General features: G+C 49.9%; 8 protein-coding genes across 8 annotated transcripts; 2 read left to right on the top strand and 6 right to left on the bottom strand.

Annotated features, from left to right (window-relative positions):
• Nucleotides 1-276: 276 nt before the first annotated feature.
• Nucleotides 277-2,388, top strand: MIND_01191100 (MYND-type domain-containing protein; the record flags this gene model as incomplete). Its single annotated transcript, XM_037368422.1, has 6 exons — nt 277-285; nt 333-371; nt 422-592; nt 639-1,733; nt 1,783-1,924; nt 1,973-2,388. The coding sequence occupies 6 exons, from the start codon at nt 277-279 to the stop codon at nt 2,386-2,388; spliced, it is 1,872 nt and encodes a 623-aa protein (XP_037215348.1).
• A 307-nt stretch (nt 2,389-2,695) lies between these two features.
• Nucleotides 2,696-3,339, top strand: MIND_01191000 (uncharacterized protein; the record flags this gene model as incomplete). Its single annotated transcript, XM_037368421.1, has 4 exons — nt 2,696-2,742; nt 2,808-3,174; nt 3,237-3,249; nt 3,293-3,339. Exons 1-4 carry the CDS (start codon nt 2,705-2,707, stop codon nt 3,337-3,339), a joined length of 465 nt encoding a protein of 154 aa, XP_037215347.1. The 5' UTR covers nt 2,696-2,704.
• A 2,095-nt stretch (nt 3,340-5,434) lies between these two features.
• On the bottom strand, nt 5,435-9,895 carry MIND_01190900 (uncharacterized protein; the record flags this gene model as incomplete). Its single annotated transcript, XM_037368420.1, has 15 exons — nt 5,435-5,789; nt 5,842-6,250; nt 6,297-6,423; nt 6,469-6,513; nt 6,562-6,694; nt 6,738-6,967; nt 7,017-7,499; nt 7,557-7,610; nt 7,652-7,661; nt 7,722-7,885; nt 7,933-8,118; nt 8,218-8,448; nt 8,493-8,710; nt 8,743-9,673; nt 9,722-9,895. 15 exons carry the CDS (start codon nt 9,893-9,895, stop codon nt 5,435-5,437), a joined length of 3,750 nt encoding a protein of 1,249 aa, XP_037215346.1.
• A 334-nt stretch (nt 9,896-10,229) lies between these two features.
• On the bottom strand, nt 10,230-12,181 carry MIND_01190800 (Fatty acid synthase subunit alpha; the record flags this gene model as incomplete). The annotated part of the gene is made up of 7 exons (XM_037368419.1): nt 10,230-10,481; nt 10,527-10,589; nt 10,644-10,915; nt 10,966-11,176; nt 11,570-11,757; nt 11,806-11,832; nt 11,887-12,181. 7 exons carry the CDS (start codon nt 12,179-12,181, stop codon nt 10,230-10,232), a joined length of 1,308 nt encoding a protein of 435 aa, XP_037215345.1.
• Nucleotides 12,182-13,959: 1,778 nt separating this feature from the next.
• On the bottom strand, nt 13,960-16,036 carry MIND_01190700 (Fatty acid synthase; the record flags this gene model as incomplete). The annotated part of the gene is made up of 7 exons (XM_037368418.1): nt 13,960-14,211; nt 14,257-14,319; nt 14,374-14,818; nt 14,877-15,396; nt 15,566-15,767; nt 15,816-15,911; nt 15,956-16,036. The coding sequence occupies 7 exons, from the start codon at nt 16,034-16,036 to the stop codon at nt 13,960-13,962; spliced, it is 1,659 nt and encodes a 552-aa protein (XP_037215344.1).
• A 1,352-nt stretch (nt 16,037-17,388) lies between these two features.
• MIND_01190600 (uncharacterized protein) lies at nt 17,389-19,201 on the bottom strand (the record flags this gene model as incomplete). The annotated part of the gene is made up of 7 exons (XM_037368417.1): nt 17,389-17,402; nt 17,449-17,620; nt 17,669-18,006; nt 18,074-18,203; nt 18,253-18,290; nt 18,342-18,864; nt 18,917-19,201. The coding sequence occupies 7 exons, from the start codon at nt 19,199-19,201 to the stop codon at nt 17,389-17,391; spliced, it is 1,500 nt and encodes a 499-aa protein (XP_037215343.1).
• A 429-nt stretch (nt 19,202-19,630) lies between these two features.
• MIND_01190500 (CxC2 domain-containing protein) lies at nt 19,631-21,026 on the bottom strand (the record flags this gene model as incomplete). Its single annotated transcript, XM_037368416.1, has 5 exons — nt 19,631-19,965; nt 20,020-20,222; nt 20,689-20,721; nt 20,767-20,908; nt 20,960-21,026. 5 exons carry the CDS (start codon nt 21,024-21,026, stop codon nt 19,631-19,633), a joined length of 780 nt encoding a protein of 259 aa, XP_037215342.1.
• An 806-nt stretch (nt 21,027-21,832) lies between these two features.
• On the bottom strand, nt 21,833-22,199 carry MIND_01190400 (CxC2 domain-containing protein; the record flags this gene model as incomplete). The annotated part of the gene is made up of 2 exons (XM_037368415.1): nt 21,833-22,010; nt 22,057-22,199. 2 exons carry the CDS (start codon nt 22,197-22,199, stop codon nt 21,833-21,835), a joined length of 321 nt encoding a protein of 106 aa, XP_037215341.1.
• Nucleotides 22,200-22,312: the final 113 nt, after the last annotated feature.

Raw genomic sequence — 22,312 nt, 5'->3', positions numbered from 1 at the left:
CTTAGCCCACGAAGCCATTAGTTATGTGGACAGTTCGTTCAGCTTACGCCTGTTTTTCGATGTGCCTCGCTATAACAAGTCGCCATTGCGAACGGGGACATACAAAGAAGGATATCTGTCTTCCCCCATGTGTGCAGCCAAGTGGTGAAGCAGAACACGGTTGAGCAACAATTGAAGGTGGATGCTGTTGACAAGTTGGGGAGTGACGTAACACGGACTGCTTTGTCTGTCCCATGGTCCAGCTTCTCAAGTCTACCCGTTTTGTCCTCTCCCACCATGAGCTCTGTGCGTGCTACCCTTCATAGACACACCCAGTGAGCTAAAATGACCAGACTGCGAGACATAACCACGACCAAGACTGTTCTTGTGCGGCAAGTCCCCACTTTTCGAACGCTATCTATTGCTGACGAGGATTGATCAGGATCCGAACTCGCGTCTGACAAACGCCTCCCTCGCTAAGATTGCACAGCGAAAAGATGCATTGGACCCACAACAACTTTCACCTCAAGACATCGATGCGACCGTCACCTTCTGCCTCGAATACCTCCAAGCAACCGATGTGCCTCTGAGAGAAAAGGGCTGTTGTACCCATGTGCGTTGCTGTTGAGTGTGACTTGACTTCGAGCTGAATGACTCAGGTTATGGGCCAACTTCACGCCAAATTCGCCCTCGAAATGCTCGCCAAAATCTCTTACATTCTCCGTCCCTCTGTTGACTCTCCGTTCGTTGCACGACTGGTAGAAGCTTGGCCCGGCATCTGGAAGTGGCTAGAATATACGTTCCAAGATTGGATTGTCCACCCTATGTACAAGTTCGAATATGGTGGCACAGAGACGGGCAGATATAACGCCTTCGTCATGGTCATATCCTCCCTGCGCAGTTTCATCAAGCTTCCTCCAATTTGCGACCTTCTTCTCGCTGACCAAGGTGGTCTCCCCGTTTACCGCCTGCTTGGTTCTTGCTGGTTTTTCGAGGATGGAGACGAATTCAAAGATGCATCGAAGAATGACCGCTTGCTTTCTGCGGCGGAGCCTCTTCTTGATATCACAACATACGTTCCTGGCCGACCAAGTGACTTGTTTTTTGGGTGCCTCATGTTCGATAACTCACAAGACTCCCGCGAGTCTGCTCGTGTCGCTCTTAATCACCTTAGCGTCTACCTTGACCAACCTGCTCCATGGAGCCCTCCATTATTGTTCCTCCTCGACTATCATCTTCGAATGCTTTCCAACATGGTGATCTACCCCCAATATCGAACTAGTCTAGTCGCGGCATTTGGTGTCCGCACAGTCGTTCGGATTCTCGTTGCTCTTACTTCGACAACGTATGACGACGGCATTGCGACAGGAATTGCACAAGCGATTGTTTCAGCCTTGACCTTTCTGCATGGGACGCTACCGTCAATCTCCGGTTATGCTTGGACCATCCATTCAATTCAAGTTGGATTGCTTCCGGCTCTTCTGCGTGCTCAAGAGTGGATGGATGATTTGCCAGAAGATCGCGATGCAAAGCCATCGGTCGAGGGCTTGCTCAAGTTTCTCTCGCTGTATACGATCTACCCATCCGTCCTCCGTCCACTGCTGGCTTCTCTGCGACGCATTGAGGAGCTCAATCTCGAGGAAAAGCTCAAGGACAGCAAGACATTTCATGAGTTGTATCAGCAGCTCAAAGGATTCATTAAAGAGCGGAGTACAATTTCTCCAGATATGGACGTGAATATGCGTTGCTCCACGGTGTGTTTGTTCTTTCGAGAGTATGCACTATTGTTGACAACAGCACCAGTGTCGCAATATTGATACAAACAATAACTTTTCAAGTTGCAGTGGCTGTTTTACTGTGTCATACTGTTCGCAAGATTGTCAAAAGGCCCATTGGAAGAGTGCCCATCGTGCTGAATGCAAAACCCTGAAGGAACTCCGAGCAGGTTGGCTTTCTTTCGCCAGTTTGCTAGACTTATTCATTGTGTGATCAGAGGGTCGTGCTCCAGCCCTTCAGCCAGGAAGCGAAGACTATGAATTCGCAACTCGCAAGGTAGTCATGAACGAAATCGGTCGCCGCAAAGCAGAAATTGTCCCCGTTTGGCGTGCCGACCCTCCCGAGCGGACCCCTTGCCTGTCGTTTACACTCACACAGGTCGATAATCCTCGAGGGGTGATAGTCGTCGGTGCCCCGGAAAAGCAGCCGGGCTACCACGAGCACCAGGAGTTCCGAGTAAGGTGGGATGGTGTCGTGAACAACGGGCTGCACAACGAGCACATTATCATTGGCATTTCGTTGCCGTGGGGCTGTTATGCTGTTATGCATTTTTTGTGGCTTGGCGCCGGTGACGATGTCGCGCCAGGGGCTAACATTGTCGAGCGACTGTTCCAGACGGTGGAGCTGATGTGAGCTGTTTGAATTGCGCTGTGTCCATCGGTCGTGTATTGACTGTCTTAACCCAAACTGAAATATGTACATTTTGAAAGCAGTATGGAGCGGGGATAAATAAAAACAATAGTATGAGCTCGTACTGGTTACGATGTGGTGGACTATTGATATCTTACTGTTCTGCCAATGCTGACAATCATGTCCTCGCTAGACCAGCTTTGTAACTTTTAGTAAGTTAGTCCACAGGACGATGGTGGTCAAGGGCGATTTGAGATAATCGGTAGAGTGTTTGTTCCCCGGCCCCGTGACTTTCCCAGCTTGATTGTGTACCATCACCATGTCTTTTTTTTCAAACCTCAAAGATTTCCCTGCCCTGTGCGTCCTTGCCACTCCGACCCCAAATCCCAGAACGGCAAGCTTGATTGTAAATTGCTTCGAAGCTCTGAACAAGACACGGAACCCCTTCCACCCCCCTTGGAGGCCCATTCGCCGAAGGCATCACCATTAGGCTACTTCTATGGCTACATAGTATTCAAAGGCAACTACGACGTCAATAACGACGAGCAATGCATGAGACTCTTTGCGGTGCATCAGGGCTTGCGCAACCTTGCCCATGTCGTCACGGACCGCGACACCGCGATGGTTTATCTCGCGGTCTACCGCACCACGGACAGCACTGTGTGGAGCATGGAGGGCGGGAACAATCGGATCCCAAACGCGCGGCTGAGAAAAAAGCTGGAGGAATCGTTGGGTGTTACTGAAGGCCCACATTGGTTTCCCGACGATGGAAGTTATTTCTGGTACCCCGTGCGTCGTCCGTTTTCAGACCTGACACCGACTCGGAACTGAGGCAAGGTCAATCGGCATAGGATGCTGTAAATCGTACGTGGTATATGGGCTACTGCAGCTGCTCACCTATATGCAGGTATAATCAAATGTTGGAGCCATACAAAAATGGCTCTGCTTGCATAGTCATTAGAAAATTCATTCAGTGCCTCCCGTGTTTTGAATTCCACAATGGCGAATGCTTTCGGCCACCTTACATCTGGACGATTTGTTGTCTCAGCCTTTTTTCCGCGGGATCCTAACGTACACTATGTGCCCAACTTGGACCACATAGCAGACCACATCGATATCGTCGCGCGAGCGCACGTCACCGGCGCATCACCGCCCAGCGCTGCAGCACCGTCCGTGTCACCATGCATGCGCAGACCTCAACAAAGCACATGACTCAAGGAACGCAAAACATCGAGTCACGTGGCACGCCGTATTCATGGAGCGATGGGGGGAGGACCTTGACACGTTCTACTGTGATCGCATAACCATACTTGAGGTGACTACATACAATTTCACGGACTTGTCTACATCTAACACGACCCTGCAAACTAAGTAATACAATATGTGTGTAATAATAATGATGATACATGGATATCCAGGATACTTATTGGCTCAACTGCGGTCGACGGTCCGAGCCTGTCAATCACTCATGATCAGACTCATCAGAGTTGATGTACTTTCTACATAAACCGCCATGTTACAGTTCGAAGATTTCGTGAAAGAGTTCCCTGCCCTGTGGGTACAAGATATTGTCAATAGGTTGACGAGTCTTAACCCTTTGAAGCTCTGAAGAAGACACGGAATCCCTTCTGCCACCACCTCCGCCACACTCTGATGCTGGGTACTTTTACGGGTACAAAATTATGGATGACTACGACCGAAAAAGAACGAGACTCACCTGAAGCGGGTCTATCAGATCAGTTGTGCGACTGGCATGCGTCGTCTGGCCCGGCTCATTACAGAGCGGAATACGGTCTTCGTTCTTCTTGCGGCCTACAGCACTGAAGCAAAGGCCGTCGTCGGCTTCGAAAGCGGAACGGACCGCATCCCAAATAAGGCACTCAGAGAGAAGCTGGAGAAAGGAATGGGCGTCACAGAGGGTCCACAGTGGCATCTGGACGACGGGAGCTTTTTGTGGTACCCAGTATGTGGTCGTTCCTTGGTTTCTTTTTTCCCACTCAATCATCTTTCGAAGAATGCTGTCGAGCGTGCGTGTTCAATGTTGGCCAATCACAGCCCCCTCTCACTGAAGAATGTTAGGTTTCCGGAGCGCTTGGAGGCGACCAGTCATGATGATAGACCTGTATCAACATAAACCGCAATCAGCGAATCTTAACCTCAAGTAGAGTTTGTTTGTTTGTACTATGGTAGTACTGCCTCATCAGTCAAATATCATGCATATATCATGATGTAAAAGGTAGTATGTACCTTGTACTGTACACATACTTAGCCTGAGAGATCGTCAATAGACTCCTCCCGGTACCGTGACGGTCACGGGAACTACAACTTGTTTGTGTGCTGCCATGTCATGGTTTTCGGAATTCAAGGACTTTCCTCACCTGTGAGTCTATCCAATTCCAGATAAGCCTGATTGGAAACATAGAAAGCTCCGACCAAGAAACGGAACCCCTTTCACCACCCCCGAAACCCCATTCCCATTCTGGCTACTTCTACGGCTACGAACTTTTCGAGGGAAACTATGACGTCCGTAACGAGGCTCAATCGCTGAGACTCTGGGGTGTGTGCCAGGACCTGCGTAACCTTGCCTTTGTCACCACAGACCGCAAGAGCGCAATGGTGTACCTTGCAGTCTACCGTGCCACAGACGACACTGTGTGGAGCATGGAGAGCGGGACGAATCGGATCCCAAACGAGCGGCTGAGAAAGAAACTGGAGGAATCGATGGGTGCATCACAAAAAGTGTCGGTTTGATGTATCAGGTTTTGATGCCAACAAATGCCAGCAAACCCGCTACAAGCCCCTGGCAAGACCGGGCAAGGTCCAGTTTAGTTTACCACCAGACCACAAGCGGTTTATGAGGGAGCCAAAACCTTTGCCCGTATAGAAAATCCTTATTACTCCCTCGCAATAGTATTATACCTGACCGATGACCTTTTCTCACTAAGTATCACTGATAAGTGGGAGGCGGCATTGACAAAGTGAAATGGCAATTCTTCATCATTAAACCCAACGATTTCTTGTGCGTGGCGCGATAAAACCCACATTGCAATTATTCTGAATCATAACCTAATCTGCTTACAATGGTAGCATGGCTGAGTGAATCTTCGTCTTCGCCACCCTCATCTTCTTCATGCTCGCTATCTGTATCAAAATCGGCACCCTCTGCAACCCAGTCATCTGGCTCTCCTTCTTCTCCTTCATCTTCTTCCGCCACAACAGCCGCCACATTGACCTCCTCCGCCATATCAGCCACCACATCATCGACCATATCAGCCACCACATCATCGACAACTTCTTCAGTTATCTGCTCCTGTTCTGTTGTGGGATTGCTTATTGGAGCTCGAGTTTTGCGGTGACCAATGACGCGGTCGTGATACCGCATCATCATATCTCGATCGACGACCCTAGAATGAACTTGGTCAAACACAAGTGTACTACTTGACAAAACTTACTTACATATTGACGTAAAAATATTTCCAGTCTTGGTCTTGTTCAGATGCCTGTCGAGCCATAGATTTAGGAAGATATTGTGTAGTGCGGCCGTGAGCGAATGCTGGGATAAGATGGCAGCCGCGAATAATATCGCTGGGGTCCAAGAAGCCAAATGTATCCGGGACGTCATGAGGCATATAATGTACGCGAGGCAGGCGCTTAGCCTTCAGACCACATCGGTAGGTCACATCGCGCTGCAGCCACCGCATCCAAAGGAACTCCATACGTCGAGCTTTGTTCGGCTGGTCGGCCAGAAGCACACGGGTATGGAAAATCCCAAGGACTTCGCCATACCAGAGTTCATGGCGGTTCTGTGGGTCTTGACCCGAACGATACAGAATTTCCGGGACCGGGGTTGATGACGTCTTGGTCTCTTCGGAGATCGTAAGTGGTGAAGTTTACTCGCAGAGTGGCGTGACTATAGAGGGTGTCCTTCTCGAGTACCACATTTATGAGCTCTTCATCAGTGAAACATGTGTCGTCACCATCGTACTCCGAACCTAGGAGCCTTTGTCGTAGGTGAGACTTTAACTTGCGTGTGAAATTCTAGCACAAATGAGTGAAGGAAGAAAACCGAGATAAAGACCTTACATGTAGTGCAGGGTCAGGGATTACAGGATCGGGTCGGTCAATAGCCTGTACACAGCATCAGTTAATGAACGGTAGGATCGAGAAATAGATCACCATTGGACCATCTCCACCATCCGTGTCAGTGTCTGAGTGCAAGTCCGTGTCGACAAGGTCTGAGAGACGAATCGATGTTCGGGTGGAATCCGAGATGTAATGATGTTGTTCGGGAGGCATGTATGTATAATGACTATACGTAGCTTTGGGACAGAGCACAGTGCGCAAGCGTTCACGTCGGTTTTTGATTGGCTTGTGCGAAAATCGTGGAGTTGGCGTAAGTGGAAATATTCGAGGCCGAGGATGGATTGACATGTCCTTTCTCTGCTTCCTTGTACCGCCTCCTTCGTTCCCACATGGCCCTCATTAATCGTCGACGTTGTTCATGCTTCGCAATCTGCCTTACATGTTCTCGTTTGTTGGTTCGTTGGTAGAGATACTTCACGAGACGGTGTGCAACTTCTCCCTAAAAATTTCAGATAAGCTCACGCCAAGTCCCAGTAAATGCTTCTTACATTTTGGGTGGAAGTAGAATCAGTCGTTCCAAACCGCACAATAGCATCGGGGTAATCGGGGATTGAGTGAAGCTTGTATGTGATTAAGTTGAATGGCTTTTCCAGCTTCTGAGCGGGCGTCTTCTTCTTCTTCGAGGTCGGAGGTGTTGCCACAGCCTGGGTAGCAGACTGCGATGAGGCAGAAGGTATCGGTAGATTGTCCGGGGCTGGAACGGATAAGTTTGGTGGAGAGGCCTTGGATGGTCGGTTCATTCGTCGCCTTGTTTCTCTGGGAAGCTCGTAGGTTTTGACATTCACAGTTTCACGAGCAAAACGACGAATGGTAGTGCAAAGATCTTTGGTCGCCAGGCGAAAGAGTTGGATAGTAGACGTAGTATGCATCCGGAGCTTGGCATATCCGTGCCAGATTGCTAATTCGAAAGCAAGTTTGTCGATCAGTGCTTGATGTTTAGGAAATAATCCTTCGAGAACCGGGAGAATACACTATAGAATGCTCATGAGTCAGTACCAGTCAGTTGTCAAGTAGGAAGCATGGCCGACCTGTATGATGTCTTCGTAGTTTCTGGCGGCAGCGTATTTCAACTCGGACACGTTCTTGCAGAAAGAACGGATGGTACTACGCCCGAAGGTGGAACCTGCCGGAATCTAGCATCTCCGTCAGCACCACTAGTTCTTCCACGCCCTGATTGGATTGAAATTTTTTACCGTTGGTCAAATTCATCGATGTTCTTGAAGGCGTGTAACATTCGAATAATATGGATGACAATGGCTTTGGCGACCCCCAATTCGACTTCATGCAAGAGGTCGGGTACGAACATTGTGAACAAATTGAACGGCGTCTTGATCGTATCCAGTTTTGAGAAAGCATTCTAGGCAAATGAGCAAAGCGAATGATATGCGTGTGGTAAATACTCGCTCGGGTAGGCGCCCAAGATTGTGCCTTGAGCATTTTGTCGATGGCGGAACCAGCAACTGCATTTCCGTTGCCAAAGATGGCCGCCCGGGCGGACTCGATGGTTGACCGTCGTGGATGATCATCCACTCGAATGTTACTCCGACGCTTCATGTCATTGACGGTGCCCGTCTCCATGATCTGCCCCTTCTGTATAAAACACCGGGGACAAGGGCAACCGCCGAAGCTTCAATCGTTGCAAGGAGAACTCTGTGACAGATCAGTAAAAACTACTTAGATAGACCGAACCCACTTTTCTGGATAGTCTGCGCCATATATGAGGAAACGCGGAAATACCAAGCGAACAAGCCCATCCCAACACTTGATTTTAATGCCGTTATCGTAAGCGTCCATAAATTCGTCGGACAGTAATAGCTCCCAAATCGCGTGGATAAGTTCGCGCTTCAGGTGAGTATATACCTCGTCGGGCATATCACAACCATATTGCTGACGATATGAGTCACGGACAGAATCTGGAAGCTGATATAATTCAGAGACGTTCATACGAGGATCAGCTGCCTCACCGATGCAAAATAAACTTGATGGAACCCAGCATTGGATGTCGGTTTGCCACGAAATTCTTTGGGGTGATTTCCAAAGAAAGTATAGCCTGGCCACAGGGACGCAGTACCGAATTGCGCCAGATGGGTGGCATCAGACCACATCATTAGTGCAACGACGATACTCTCCACAGCATCATCGGGAGTTTGAGGAGCCGGGGGTTGGGGAATGGCGTGATAGGCTTCGAGCATTGCGGGGAAGTATAAATCTCACTGAAGATTTCTTCGTGGTCAGGGAGGAGAGGAGGTAGCCCATACTCGTTCAGGGTTGGCGCGTCATCGGCCACAACGGGTGACAGCAAGTCGGATTCAGGAATAGCTCGCAGAGAGAATGGAGTGGTGTGGAACCGTTGGAAAAGAGGCCCTTGCAAAACCTCTTTGATGGGGTCAAGCAGAGGACGGTGGAGGATGTCGTTGACAGTAAAACAAGGCGCCGCAGTTTCGGATTGATTGACACCCACACAAGGGAGTCTGATTGTAACAGAAGCATTCTTCCACTTATCTGTGATACCAAGTGGTGTGATACCGTTCTTGTCGAGCTGGTCTAAGAACTTTTGGGTAGAAAATGGCGTTGGCAATTCATGCAAAGATATTCCGTCTGACTGTGCCTCCTCGTTTGGATGCAGGAAGTTCGTAACTAACCGATCGAATCCAGCAATAGACTGCGGATGCTCTTCTTCGACATGGTATTTGATCATATGCGCGACCGACTCGTTGGGAAAGGGGTAGTACCATGGCTCCGGTGGAAGCGGAAGGGTTTTGAGAGCCGGATCACCAGGTTTGGGCACCCGATACAGGTCAGAGAGGCCCACAGACTCGTCAGGATCGTGAGTTGGGCGACGAGGATAAATCTTGTAGAGACCAAACGCGTTGGGGAGAGTTTGTACCCAATCTTTTGGAGGTGGTGGAGGCGAAGGGGCAGCGTCAAATGGCGCGGGAGATGGCGCACTTGGCGGAGATGCGAGGGGAGGCTGGGATATTTGATTCTGAACGTCGCGTCGTCGAAGCCGTGGAGGTCGTGGTGGTGCTGCGTCGTTGAATTTAGAAGGTACTCGAGTGCGCCGGTTGGGAAGCCCACTCGGTCGAGTGACTGGAGGGGAGGGTGGTGGTGGTAGCGCTGGTGGCGGAGGATGGTCGATCTCCATCTATTGGTGTCAGGACTGCGTGGCAGCATAAAAAAACAGAATAATTACTGGGGTTTCCGCAGGCAGCTGAGATTGGTTTGCCAAGTGTTGTTGGATGTACTGAACGGACTCCTGGTGGAGCCGCTTGAATCGAGAGCAGGTTCGATCGTGAACAGTTTGGGCATCTTCGCGGTTCTTCAAAATTTTGCCGCATAATGGGCATTGAATCTTGCTCTTGGGCATTAAAAAGTAAGGAGGGTGGAGGTATTGTAGATGTAGAGGACCCAGCCCAACAGGCGATGGCCTGCCTGTGGTCACAGTTGACCGTTCAAAAGGAAGAAGAAGAAGTGATTAGTCAGCAGACGGGGATTTGGTGTAAGTAACGCAGATTCAAAATGCCAGGGAAGCACAGCGAAACAGAAGATGATAGGTGAGATAGGACATCGTTTAAGTTATGCCGGAAGCTTTTATAGAAGAGAAACAAATGTCGAGGGGTCGGTGCAAAAATAAAAGTATCATGATGATAATTACGCTAGAGAGTATACAGTCCTTCAGTAAAACCCGGTCATTTGAGGCATTATCCCATTCGTCTGGGAAGAGTAACAAGCCCACCAATTAGCCGCTTTGTGGTCATAATCCTCTTGCTCCTTCTGCACTTCCTTCTTCGACCGTTCACTTCTTTTTCAGGCTGCGTGAAGCATTGCAATGTCGACATTGGTTGCTCGGCAATCTTGGTCGATCCAAAGACCGCTGCTGTGGTCATTGCATTCTTGAAGAGTCTGCCGTTCTTGGACAGAGCGATAAACGGGTCCCATCGCGAGTCTTTCTGCTGAGAAAGTGAGAAAAGAGAAGAGGAATCAGTTACCCTTCGTACCTTGGATAGATACACGGCAAGTCGACGGGGCTCGAGCAGTGGCGCTTGGTCAAGGCAATCGTACTAAAGTTGTTGATAAACGTCAGACAAAAAGATTAACCCGTTTGAACAACAAACCATGTAAAACGGGTCTTCTCCGATGACCTCCCGGACATTGTCAATCAGTTGCTGACCGGGTTTCTTGGCCAATGCGTACGTCTCGCCCTTTGTTGGGTCCATTTGGCCGATGTTGTACTGCATATAGGCCAAAACTTCAGCATCGGCACGGTTCATCAACATCTCTAATGCGAAGGGTTTCTCGCCGTCGAGCATGCGGAAGCCGTTAGACAAATGGACCAGACGGAGCAAGTCGCCGTCGATGAAGGCGGGGAAATTGACTTCATGATAGCCTTTGAAATGCGTTAGTAACTCTGAAAAATGAAACTAAAAATGAGCAAACAAACCTGCCATCCAGTCACAATCGCGAAATCCATTGGCGCGGTAACCTCCTCGTTGCGAATGGTTGAGAAAGACTCGCACTGGTCGCCCACAATGGCACAGAACTGCTCAACAGCAGCACTCTTGATGGTGACCTCGGGTCCATGGGAAGTCTCGTGGATGTCGATTTGAGGAAGGACAGCATCGTCTCCATACCACAACTTCCAGTAGAACTACTTGATGCGCGTGTTGCGATCAGTCGCGATTTCGTGAATGGGCGCGAAGCCCTGCAAACGGCTTGTACTCGAATGGAGAGAGAGCGGAACGGAGACATCGCGACGGTCTTCGAAAATGGTAATGTCGATGAGTTTCGTTGTCGGGGAGTACTTGATTTCAACGGCCTCAAACAACTCCTTATGCTCGCCGTAAGAACGAGCACTACCATAGAGGGAGACCAAACGGGGGCGCCATTCTCATAGCCGACAACCATCTTCTGGCCTGTTCGTGGCGCCAAGAAGTCGCTTGATGGGGTTGTCGATGTAAGAAGTGCCTTGAACGATGGTCGTTGAAGTGGTCAAAGCACGCAACCAGCTCAGCTCTTGACCGCCCAAGGTTCTGAGCCAAACCGAGGTAACAGGCAAGCGGTCGACGAACTCGAAAGTGACCTCGTTCTTCTCTTGGGTGCGTTTAATGCAAGTGACAACGGGAGGAGGAATGGGATGGGCAGCGAGGTAGTCGATAGTGGCGACTTTTTCGTCGCCGTTGTACTTGAAGGTAAGAAGACGTTGAATGAGTTCAGCATGGATATTGTGCCCTTGGTATTCGAGTGTTTAACGGCTATGAGACCTCGAGGGATGCAAACATGCTGGTCTTGGAGACGACCTCGATCCTACGAAAGAAAAAGATCAGTCATATTAGGAAAAATGGGTAAAGTCAAACTGACCTTCTTGAACCAGACTTCGAAAATGGCATCGAGAACAGGAAAAGGGGGCAGGCTTTTGACCCAGACGTTGCGAGATGGCAAGAAAGTAAGCGGTGTCTTCTGAGGCAAGGAGCCGCTTGGTGGCAATGGGAGATTTCTTCAAGAAGGACGATGAAGGGAAGAGGGTCTTCCGATTGAAGAAGAGAATGCTTCTGTCCACCACCGTTGGCACCACAAAACGCTCTTCAACCTGATGAAGCCAATTAAATTGCGCAATGAGACATCCACCCGACTCCGCGAAAGATGTTCGATGCATTGTCGGGGTCGCGAACCACACAACAATCTTAGTGAGTCGTCAACCACCGCAGATAATGACTTGGGAGAAATCTGACCGGTGAATGAGCTGAGGACAATGACTATTATCATCGGAGAGAATTTGAGCCCACAAATTAGACTGACACCGCTTTATGAAGTCTCTCGTTTGCTTCAGCCTTGGATTCTCGTGTGTAAATCGCCCCAATGTACCCCTCGTCCACAGAAGCCTTTGACGTGGACAATCAAGGCGAAGAACGGGTCGCGTTTCTCGCAGAACCTGCCAACCACCGTGGAATCGTAGAGCTGCGTGTGTGTCAGCCGCCCAGTAAATCAGTGATTGTCAAATGCGACATACACATTGTTGCGCTTGAGGAATACTCCAGCATTGTGGTCGCTGTAGATATCGATTTGTGCGATGGCATTGAAAACGGCAGTGTCCCGGCTACCAGCTTGAACACGGGCCTCGAGGCAAGGAAGAATGAATGGTTTTGCTGCTCGTTCGTTCGCAAGCTCGTCGACGGTGTAATTAGGCTGTTGACAAGGGCCTCATTGCACCACAATGCAGAACACAGTCATGCTCAACGTCAAATCGATTGCAGATGGTGATGAGAGGGAGCTGATTGGAGAGTTTTGCCTCTTCAGGAGAATTCTTGACCTTCTCTGAGTTGTGGCAGTTACTCTCCCAGAAAATTTGTTCGACTTCGCGTATTCTGTCCAGGTGTCAGTAGGATACAAGCGAAAATGAAATAAAAGTGCGGACCTCGGGATGAAGCTATGGGCGGTGCCACACGTTCGACGCCAGCGAAATCTTGATGATGCATGAGAATCTGAGGGTGTATCTTAATAAGTCTCGCACCTCGACGGAAACAATGGAAAAAGCACCTATTGCACCAGTCCAACCTTCTGGAAAAGATGGCCTTGATACCAGCCCAGCATCAACCGTCGCTGCTTGACCACCTACTACAGCAGATTCTAATTTGCTATTCCGAGCGCGTAGGCGTATGGATTGACGGATGCGCATGTTGAGCAGAGGATGCACGCTGCGACGATTGATATAAATTCAAGTTGTTCAAGTGTGAAACTAAAGACACGTACTTGGGAAGACTCCAGTCTCACATTGTCGCCATCCAGCTCCCACCCATGCTTCAGAATGAAAGCGAGCAGGCTCCGTAGTGAGAAGGCATGCATATTGTCTGCTTTCACTGGGGCTGCTTCCTCGGCCACAAGGTAAAGTCAGGCTTGCATAACGCGTATTTTGGAGCGCCTCCCGGATATAAAAGGCCCAGGATGCGTCTCCGTGGTGGTAGCCGCCATTTCTGTCGGACACCAGAGTGTTGAGTTTGTGTGGCAAGAGGTTGTCTATTTTCAGATGTGAGCTGGATTCAGAGTAGGTGATTGAAGAGGCTTTACCGGTATCGCTACACATGCACTTCATCGAGGGGCGTTCGGACTTCTGATTTGCAGCTTCGTCGTCTTCGTTGTCTGCGTTGTCGTCGTTGTTGCTGTCCGAGGCAGCGGCGAACGTGTTCAGTGTCAAGCAAGTCATGTTACATAAGCGTGACATTCAGCGAGTGCAACTGTGCAGATGCCTTGCAGCCTAGATGGTAGTGGGGAAGGAGGAGCAGGTTGGAACGTGAGAAGCCTGAGTAATTGGGTTCCTATCGTTCTCAAACCCAGAGTAGACATCCCAAGCAATACTGCGAAAATAAAAGTATCATGGTGATGATAATTACGCTAGAGAGTATACAGTCCTTCAGTAAAACCCGGTCATTTGAGGCATTATCCCATTCGTCTGGGAAGAGTAACAAGCCCACCAATTAGCCGCTTTGTGGTCATAATCCTCTTGCTCCTTCTGCACTTCCTTCTTCGACCGTTCACTTCTTTTTCAGGCTGCGTGAAGCATTGCAATGTCGACATTGGTTGCTCGGCAATCTTGGTCGATCCAAAGACCGCTGCTGTGGTCATTGCATTCTTGAAGAGTCTGCCGTTCTTGGACAGAGCGATAAACGGGTCCCATCGCGAGTCTTTCTGCTGAGAAAGTGAGAAAAGAGAAGAGGAATCAGTTACCCTTCGTACCTTGGATAGATACACGGCAAGTCGACGGGGCTCGAGCAGTGGCGCTTGGTCAAGGCAATCGTACTAAAGTTGTTGATAAACGTCAGACAAAAAGATTAACCCGTTTGAACAACAAACCATGTAAAACGGGTCTTCTCCGATGACCTCCCGGACATTGTCAATCAGTTGCTGACCGGGTTTCTTGGCCAATGCGTACGTCTCGCCCTTTGTTGGGTCCATTTGGCCGATGTTGTACTGCATATAGGCCAAAACTTCAGCATCGGCACGGTTCATCAACGCGATGCAACGAGCAGTAATATCACAGTCGACAGTCGTCAAACGACCGAAGATAATGTCATAGAACATGAGAAGGGCATCTTGACGAGCCCAATTCAAGTCGAATCGGCGAACCTTGATGGGGTCAAACATGAGTTGAATACCCTCGATATAGACGTCTCCGTGCTCCTTGGCGACGTTGTCGGGCTTGGTCTGTAGCGCAAGACCGTTGGCCTTCTCGTTGACGAGAGCAGTTTCGCCCGGCCCGGGAGTTCCGGTTGAGGTAGCGCATATACAGCTCGATGTGCTGAGCTGCGAACGCAATTTGAGTGAACTGGGTGGCGAAAAGCAGACCTTCAACGTACCACTGTGGCCATAAGAAAGCGCTTGCCAAATCTTCAAGCAGAGGTTCCTCGCCCTTCTCGGGAGCGGAGGTAAACTTGAGTTGGAGATCACTGAAAATCTCATTCTGAAGAGTGGACTTGGAACCGACGAGGTCCTTGATGGACTTGGAGAGAGAGATCTCGTTGATTTTCTTCTTCAACTTTTGCGCGACGATTGCAGTAAAAACATGAATGACTTTGACAGGGAAATTGTCGATAGTTGCGACTGGCCCAGAAGGAGCCGCAAGAGCGACCGCCCGAGGCGCACCAGCAGTAGCAGCAACTGAAGTAACAGCAGCGGCCGGGAGTTTCAGACTCAGCAGCTGCCCTAGCCTCGTCCTCGACCAGCGATCTTGAGTCTGAATCCCACAGACGGAGGACGCAAATTGATACGCAAAAAGCTCAAACAGGATAATGCAAGCGAGCTTTTGGTGTTTCTCAGCGCTGGCCCAGTTCTCTTGGCCCCATTTCTTGAGAACTTTGTCGAGACGCGGGAGGAGGTCTGGTCGTAGATGATTTGCGCGCACTCCTTGGTGACAGCAAAGGGAATGGCGATGAGATTGCGAATGTATTTGCCAATGAGCATGTCAGGATCAAGCCGTAACAAATCATCTTGAACAGGTCTGTAAAAATGTGAGCAAGATAAAGAAAGAGAACGATCGAGCTCATACAAGCTCGGAAGAGTAGGACTCCGACCCAGAGGTAGCGTGAGTGTAACGGCATATCAATACCGAGGAGCGGGATTGTAGTGAAGCCACGCTCAAGTTTGATGTGGCCCTGAGCCTTTTGCTGGTCTTGTGCACGACCGAAGCATTCCTCGACGATGTCGCCCAACATCTCCTTGACCTTCTCAACGGTGAACTGTTCTGTGAGCTGAACCAACAAATGAGTTTTAATCGGCGAAAACAATGGATTGAATGCCTTGGCAATGTCGATCTTCTGGATCTTCAAGTAGTTGAGAACGTTGGTCATCGTCTGCAGAGCAACAAGCTCTCCAGCGCAGACATATTGTTGACCCTACAAATGATTAGAACAAGAACAGCAAAGAAAACAAAGCATACCTCGACATTGAAGTTGACGATCTGGAGAAGGGTACCCGGCAAAGTCAAATCATGTATCGACAACCTCGCGCAAGGCCGCATCAGTGAAGGTTTTGGAAATGCGACTTGCGTTGACAGCACACATTGCGTAGTTAGAGCAGTTGTGCGTGTCACGCTCTACAGCGCTTCATGGCAATACCGCCGAAAAAACGGCATCGACGAGGGCGGAGATGTGGAGGACATCGACAATCGAAGCCAAAGCAGAATACTCGCCAAGACTGTGGCCCGCAAACGCGTAGTCCTTCTGGACAAAGCCCTTCATGCGCATGTCCTCGAAAGCAGCCTTCTCGGTAACGACAAGCGCGATTTGAGCGAGTTGGGTCGCGAAAAGCAGACCTTGCAGATGGCTGAAGGTGTACTTGGGAGTGCTGACGTTGATGTCCAAGAAAAGCGGGAGAGTCTTGATGGTTCCGTCCTTGTCCATCGTGTCGTATGTCATGTGCGCATAGCGCCGACAAATGGCCTGGCCCTTGAGACCACCAAAGTAGATCGTCTTCTCTTTGGGGTTGTCCTTGACGATTTCGACGATCGAGAAGCCGTAGACCGCATGCAAGTGGGTATCCGCCCCATCCCAGACAGCGTGAGCAGCAGGCCAGAAATGGTACGGGTCCATTCCCATTCCCTGCTCTTGTGAACCTTGACTAGTGCGGACATAGACCCTGGTCGTCTGCGAGACCTTGGCCGAGCCTACGAGGACTCTTTCGCCACGAGAGTTGGAAGTCGCGATGTTAACGACAACCGGACTGAAGTTGTTGGTGGAATCCCGCAAGGTCTTGTAGTCTTCCTCTTCGTTGTAGGCGTGGTTGACATCCTCAGTCTTGAGCTGTGGGAGTTGGTGGTAAAGGACTGGAGAAGTTCAAGAAACTTGCCCCGATAAAGTAGTTTCGAATTAGAGGCGAATGATCTTGCTTGTCGGAGTTACGAGGAATAAGAACAGTAAGAAGGTCGGTCAGTAATGTTGGTTGCTCCTCCAGGTAGAAGGACAACACGCGATAGAATCTGTAGCAGCTTGGAAAGTATTCCAGTGAAACGGGGAGTGCAACGCGTAACGCACCTTTCGATATGAGCTAGTCCTCGGACGATGTCGTCCTTGAATTGATTGCGCTCCTCGGAGTCTGCAGAGCATTCTATCATCTCGATAGTAGCGCTGAGAAGCCCTGGCTCTGGATGAAACTCGTGGTGGTGGTAAGAACTTGAGAGTAACACAGCTCAAGGATCATGATGATGCGATCATATTCGCTCTCTCATGTAATGCAGACAATATTCGCAGTCAGGAAAATGGATTGGGTCTATTTGTGCAGTATCTATGGGCAAAGACTACAAATTGTGAATAACATACGTCAGTTGAGGGAAAAATCAGGCGCCTGCACTTTGGCAGACGTCGACGACAGTTTCTATTGTTGTTTTCCTGCAACTTGGTGTCAGCTTCTGGAATGGTGATAGGAAGTACAGACTTTTCCCGAGGGCTTTGACCAATTTGGCGCTGAGGCGGCGTAGAGCTAGCCCATGAACTGGATGATTCCAAGTCTCCTCCAGAAGCTCGAGGATCACATAGTAAATCATTTTGTAGCGTGAAGTCTCAAATCGCACCGCTGGGTTGACAATGGTATGGAGAACGTGGATCAGCTGAATGAGAGGTGAAACAGAGATAAGCGTCAAGGAGAAAACACTGACCATGACTGCACTGAGCGCAATCACCGGAAGCGGTATAACTTCTTCGAATGCTTCCGGGCACACTGGGCTAAGGAGTCGGTATTTGAGCAGCGTCTTGATGGCAAAGATAAGATGACGTCCAGTGAAACCGCCGTGTTCAGGTCGATGACGGAGTACGAATTTCTTCCGGTGCTCCTTGGCCTCCTCGTTTATGAGGCCACTAGGCGGCTCGCCCTCGAGGACTTGACCCTGGGGGTTAACATGAATTGTCCCGCCAGAGTGGACTGCGTCTGTCATCTCCCCCTCGCCATCCTCCTCCTCGACATCCTCGAAATTCTCCTCCTCCTCCTCGTTGTCATCTGCCACATGACCATTGGACTATAATTAAGTGAGAAGACAACTAGAGCCTGTGCAAGCATAACAGACCGTATTGTGCAAAAGCTTGGTAACCTCGGAGAAGCTCGTGCACGTCGGCCTCGGCAATTAGTCTTGGGGCAAGGTGCGACTGCATGTATGTCCTATATCCCGTCCAAATTTGGGTGACGGAACGAGATATCTGAGAATGCTTCAGCACGAGTACTCACTCAGAGGTAGTAAGATCATACGTAGTCTTGCATGCTGCTGAAAAATACATCATATACGGCTAAACTGATAGTTAGAATGTGCGAAAATCCTCAGATCAGTGTTGGCGCACCATCCGAGACGGTTGGAAAGTCCGAGGGTCGTGCATTTAGCCAGTTCTGCGCAGCACGCAGAAACTGTTCGAATTGTGCAAGGTTGGAGGCGTCTGGATAGAACTCTTGTACCGCCATCGAGTGGCCCAAGTATACAGACCCCACATAACCCAACAATCGGGTATTTCGCTGGTTGTCGGCGGTGTTGAGCGCCGAATCCACCTGTTGGAGAGGAGCCGCTGCCAGAGGTTTGCGAGGACCCCGTGGCTTGGGTTCCATGGTGGTGGCGTTGAAGCGAGATAAAACTGGACAAGGACGAAGACGAGTCTCCGCTTGAGGAGTTTGCACTGGATTTCTGAGTGAGAACGGAGGCAGAAAGCTGCGGGTTGCGATAAGATCGAGCCGCATTGTATGGATCCAGTCGCAATTCCACGCATAACTGAGTTCGATGTAAGTAGATAAACTTTGCATGACAATAAATCCCACCCGAGATGGCGCAGGGACAAGCGGAGCTCTTCGGCTAGGTACCATGATAACTGGGATCTAAGTTCGAGGAAAATCAGCAAGGCTCTGTGCCAGAGATAGAAACACGAACAGGTCGTGTGGTAGAACGGAAGAACGATGTGCTTGCGATATCCCCTCGCGTATGAATACCAATCGCCCGCGCTTGTGATGCCGGAATCGTTGCGGGAGATAAGATCGGAGAAGGGACAGCTAAGATCGCGGGATTGGAAACAGCCCTAGCTTGAATCGGCAAAGACGTCGAATGTTTAACTGGGCGCTCGGGCTGAATCGTTGGATGGGTGGTCGAAGGCCGTGCTTCAGTTATTTCCATGCCGTCGAAAAACATTGGTAGTCGTTGGATAACTGGTGTGGGCATAGGTGGTCGTATGGAAGTGGGTGGTAGGACGCTGTGCTCCAGATGTGCCCATGCGATCGAGAATGCCGCTCGTATTTGAATGATGCTTGTGGGAGCCGGTAGTAGCTTGTGTCTCAGACGCGTACATATTAGCCGCAGTTTGACGAGGCGGGTAGTCGTAGGTGGTCGTCGCGGTCGTCTGGAAGTGGGTGGCGTGAGGCCAACCTTCAGACACGCACCCGTGGCTGTAGCCTGTTTCAATCATCCCCGGGAACTGCCAGAAAATCCGATTCCATCATCCCTGTGTGTTGCCAGGTCTCTGACAACACTCAAACCCCACCCGTTTCCGTGCTTCCTTGCCGCTGATCTCCGAACTCCGCTTTATCCTGCAGCTTTGATATCATCATTACGACTGATTTGGTCCGAATCATACAATTTTAACATTGTTCTCTACATTCCCTCTGCCATAAATGTTCCCTCTAATATTTCCCGCTCCTCCTCTGCTGCCCAATGACGGACAGCAGCTCCCATTGTTTTGTCCCACTCCTCTCGAAAGCGCACTATAAATTCAGTATGCAGGTACACGTTACGCAGCGCATAAGCTCGGATTCCAGCCGCCGTCGTTCCATCAACGTCTGAACGAACTTCGTCGGCTCGTTTTTGCCATTCTGAAGCCTCCCACTTCAATGATCGCATGACCCGCTTCATCTCCTCTCGCAACAATTCAACCTCCTCGTTCCAGCGTTCCTTCCGTGCACGTGCTTTTGCCCACTCGACACGCATAGCTATGATACCACGTTCAACCGAAAGCAAATGGTCAACAAGCCATAGTTACTCACAGTCATGAAGTTCAACCCCGTCGGCCTGCCCGCCTGCTGCCCAAATCCAGGAAATTGGCGCCGTCTTGGTTTTCTTCTTTTTTGCAGCAGTCTCCTCTCTCGTAGGTCGCGATCCGTCTGCTGTTCGTAAGCTTCTTGCTGCATCTTCGTCACTCTCGATTTCGATACGAGTGTTCAAATGGGCCTTGTCCAATTTTTTGAAACTTCGGGAGCGTAACGTTTGCCTTTGAGGTGAACGAGAGCCTCGTAGCCTTCAGTATATTTGGCAGCGGCCTTCGTTACACCTTCTTCCATCCGAGCCATTAGAGTGACGGAGCGCGTTCTTGCACGTTGCCCCACCATGTTTTCCCCGCGAAAACCAAATCATGTGTTGCTTCAATGAAGCCTCCCTCGTAAGGCAGCCAGTGCATCTGCACACTGTCCCCGACGCAATTTCGCTGGTCTCAATCAAGTCCGCCATGCTGACTTGTCGACACTCTTCCGCGGTTAACTGTGACGGAAGATAAAGCTTTGCGTTTTCCGGTTGCGCGTCCTCCGCGTCCAATTTATACCGCTGCGTCGAAGACCCTGAACCCCAGGCATGTAAGTTAGTTGAAGTTTTTCAAGGTGCGCATTTGTTTGATCAGAGATAGACGTAATTCTTGTATCTGGCTCGCTTGATCTGCTGACTTTTTTGCCTTCAGAGCAGTCCGTATACGACGCCTGGGGATAGTGAATAGAGTGTGTGGAATGAAGACTTTGACATACTGGATGGCCTGAAGCTGCATACCCGCTCTGATGAACGCTGTTATGGTCATTTTACCTTCCAGCAAAGGTTTGATTCCGGCTCGTGCATCTTCCACCTCAGCTCGTTTCAACTCTTCACTTATTTCGCGTTCACTAGGCCCGGCTGTCGAGACAGGTCATCAATGCTACAACAGGTATTCAACGTCATGCATACCGAGCTTCCCACCCTGGACTTCAAATGGATTCGTCTGGGTGTTATCCTTATACCAGGCATCCATCATCTTGGCCCATTCACGTCGTTTTTTTTTTAGGAACGCTGTCGTCCAGCTCCTGGAATTCAATGCCCTGCCTTTGACGCTCTGCTACAGCGACAATCAAACGTCTTGCAAGTGTCCGCCCTTGCAAATAGTGAGCTTAAACTCTCAAAGAAACCTTAACTGACCCATGCTCCTGTTTTTCTCAAAATTAATCAGGTCGATCTTGTCCTCCAGGACATCATGACGGGCGCCTTCTCCCATTTCCTTTGTCGACCAACTTGCGGGATTGAGTAGGCTCCACAAACGCTCGGTGCTTTCCCCATCCGTCTTTCCAACACCCAACAAGTACCTAAGCGCAAACTGAATTCGACATTTGGGGTCATGAGCTTCAGCATGCCAGACCGGCAGTCCGTATTGCAGGCGAATACGGTCCACCTGGTGAATATCTCTTCGATATCCACGCCCGTTGTCTTCATTCGTGCGACGCGCTCAGGAAAGTATACTTGCCAGTGACATACGATGTCGTATGCAAGCAAGACCCACAGAACTTCCTCGTCTGACAGAGTTGATAGCACGGTCCAATCCACGTTTCCATAGCTGGCACAAAGAGTTAGTATCCAAGTTGTTCCTGGCATCAAGCAACTTGCCGTTCTCCACGTTGAAGGTCTCCCATCCCTCGACGACGTGACGAGGCCGTGCCGTGCACAGACACAACCAACTACGCCAGAAACTCTCAGGCCAGTGGTCAATTTGGTCTCCTTCTGCAAAAGAGCAGCAAACGCAGCACAAGCCTGGACCTGAAGTATCGACATAACATGGAATAGATTCGACTAGAGCGCACTGACATCTTTTTCGTCAACGAGCGTTTTGATATGTTCTTTATATGGTCCAGATCGTGACGGGTATCCCAAGCCATCGGTCAACGCCGGATCCATGCGTTCTCCAGCACGAAGCTTGTTCTTCAGGCGGAAATTGGCATCGAATGCCAACATGAGCTTATACAAGTATCTGCACATTTGTTGGTCAAGAATAGTTTGATTAAATAGCTACTCACGCCTTCGACTCCGGAACCTTGTCCCATCCGGAAGGCAAGTTACGAGAAGCATCTGGGCATGCCCAGCAACGCACAGCCAACGCCCCTGGCGGCGTAGTTACAATTCCATTGGCTTCATGCCCGCGACCTCCACGCTTCATCATTTTAAGATAGCTGTATTGTCGAGCCATTCGACCGAAAGCAACGCGACGATCTGGGACCTTTTCCAGTCCGGTTGAATCCGTCAACTTCTCCAACGTGCGCACATAGTCTTGGA

This window comes from Mycena indigotica (assembly GCF_014461135.1).
Source record: "Mycena indigotica strain 171206Taipei chromosome Unknown Mind.scaff0011, whole genome shotgun sequence".
Lineage (NCBI taxonomy): Eukaryota > Fungi > Basidiomycota > Agaricomycetes > Agaricales > Mycenaceae > Mycena > Mycena indigotica.
The sequence above is the reverse complement of the archived record's forward strand: the minus strand, read 5'-3'. Positions and strand labels throughout refer to the sequence as shown.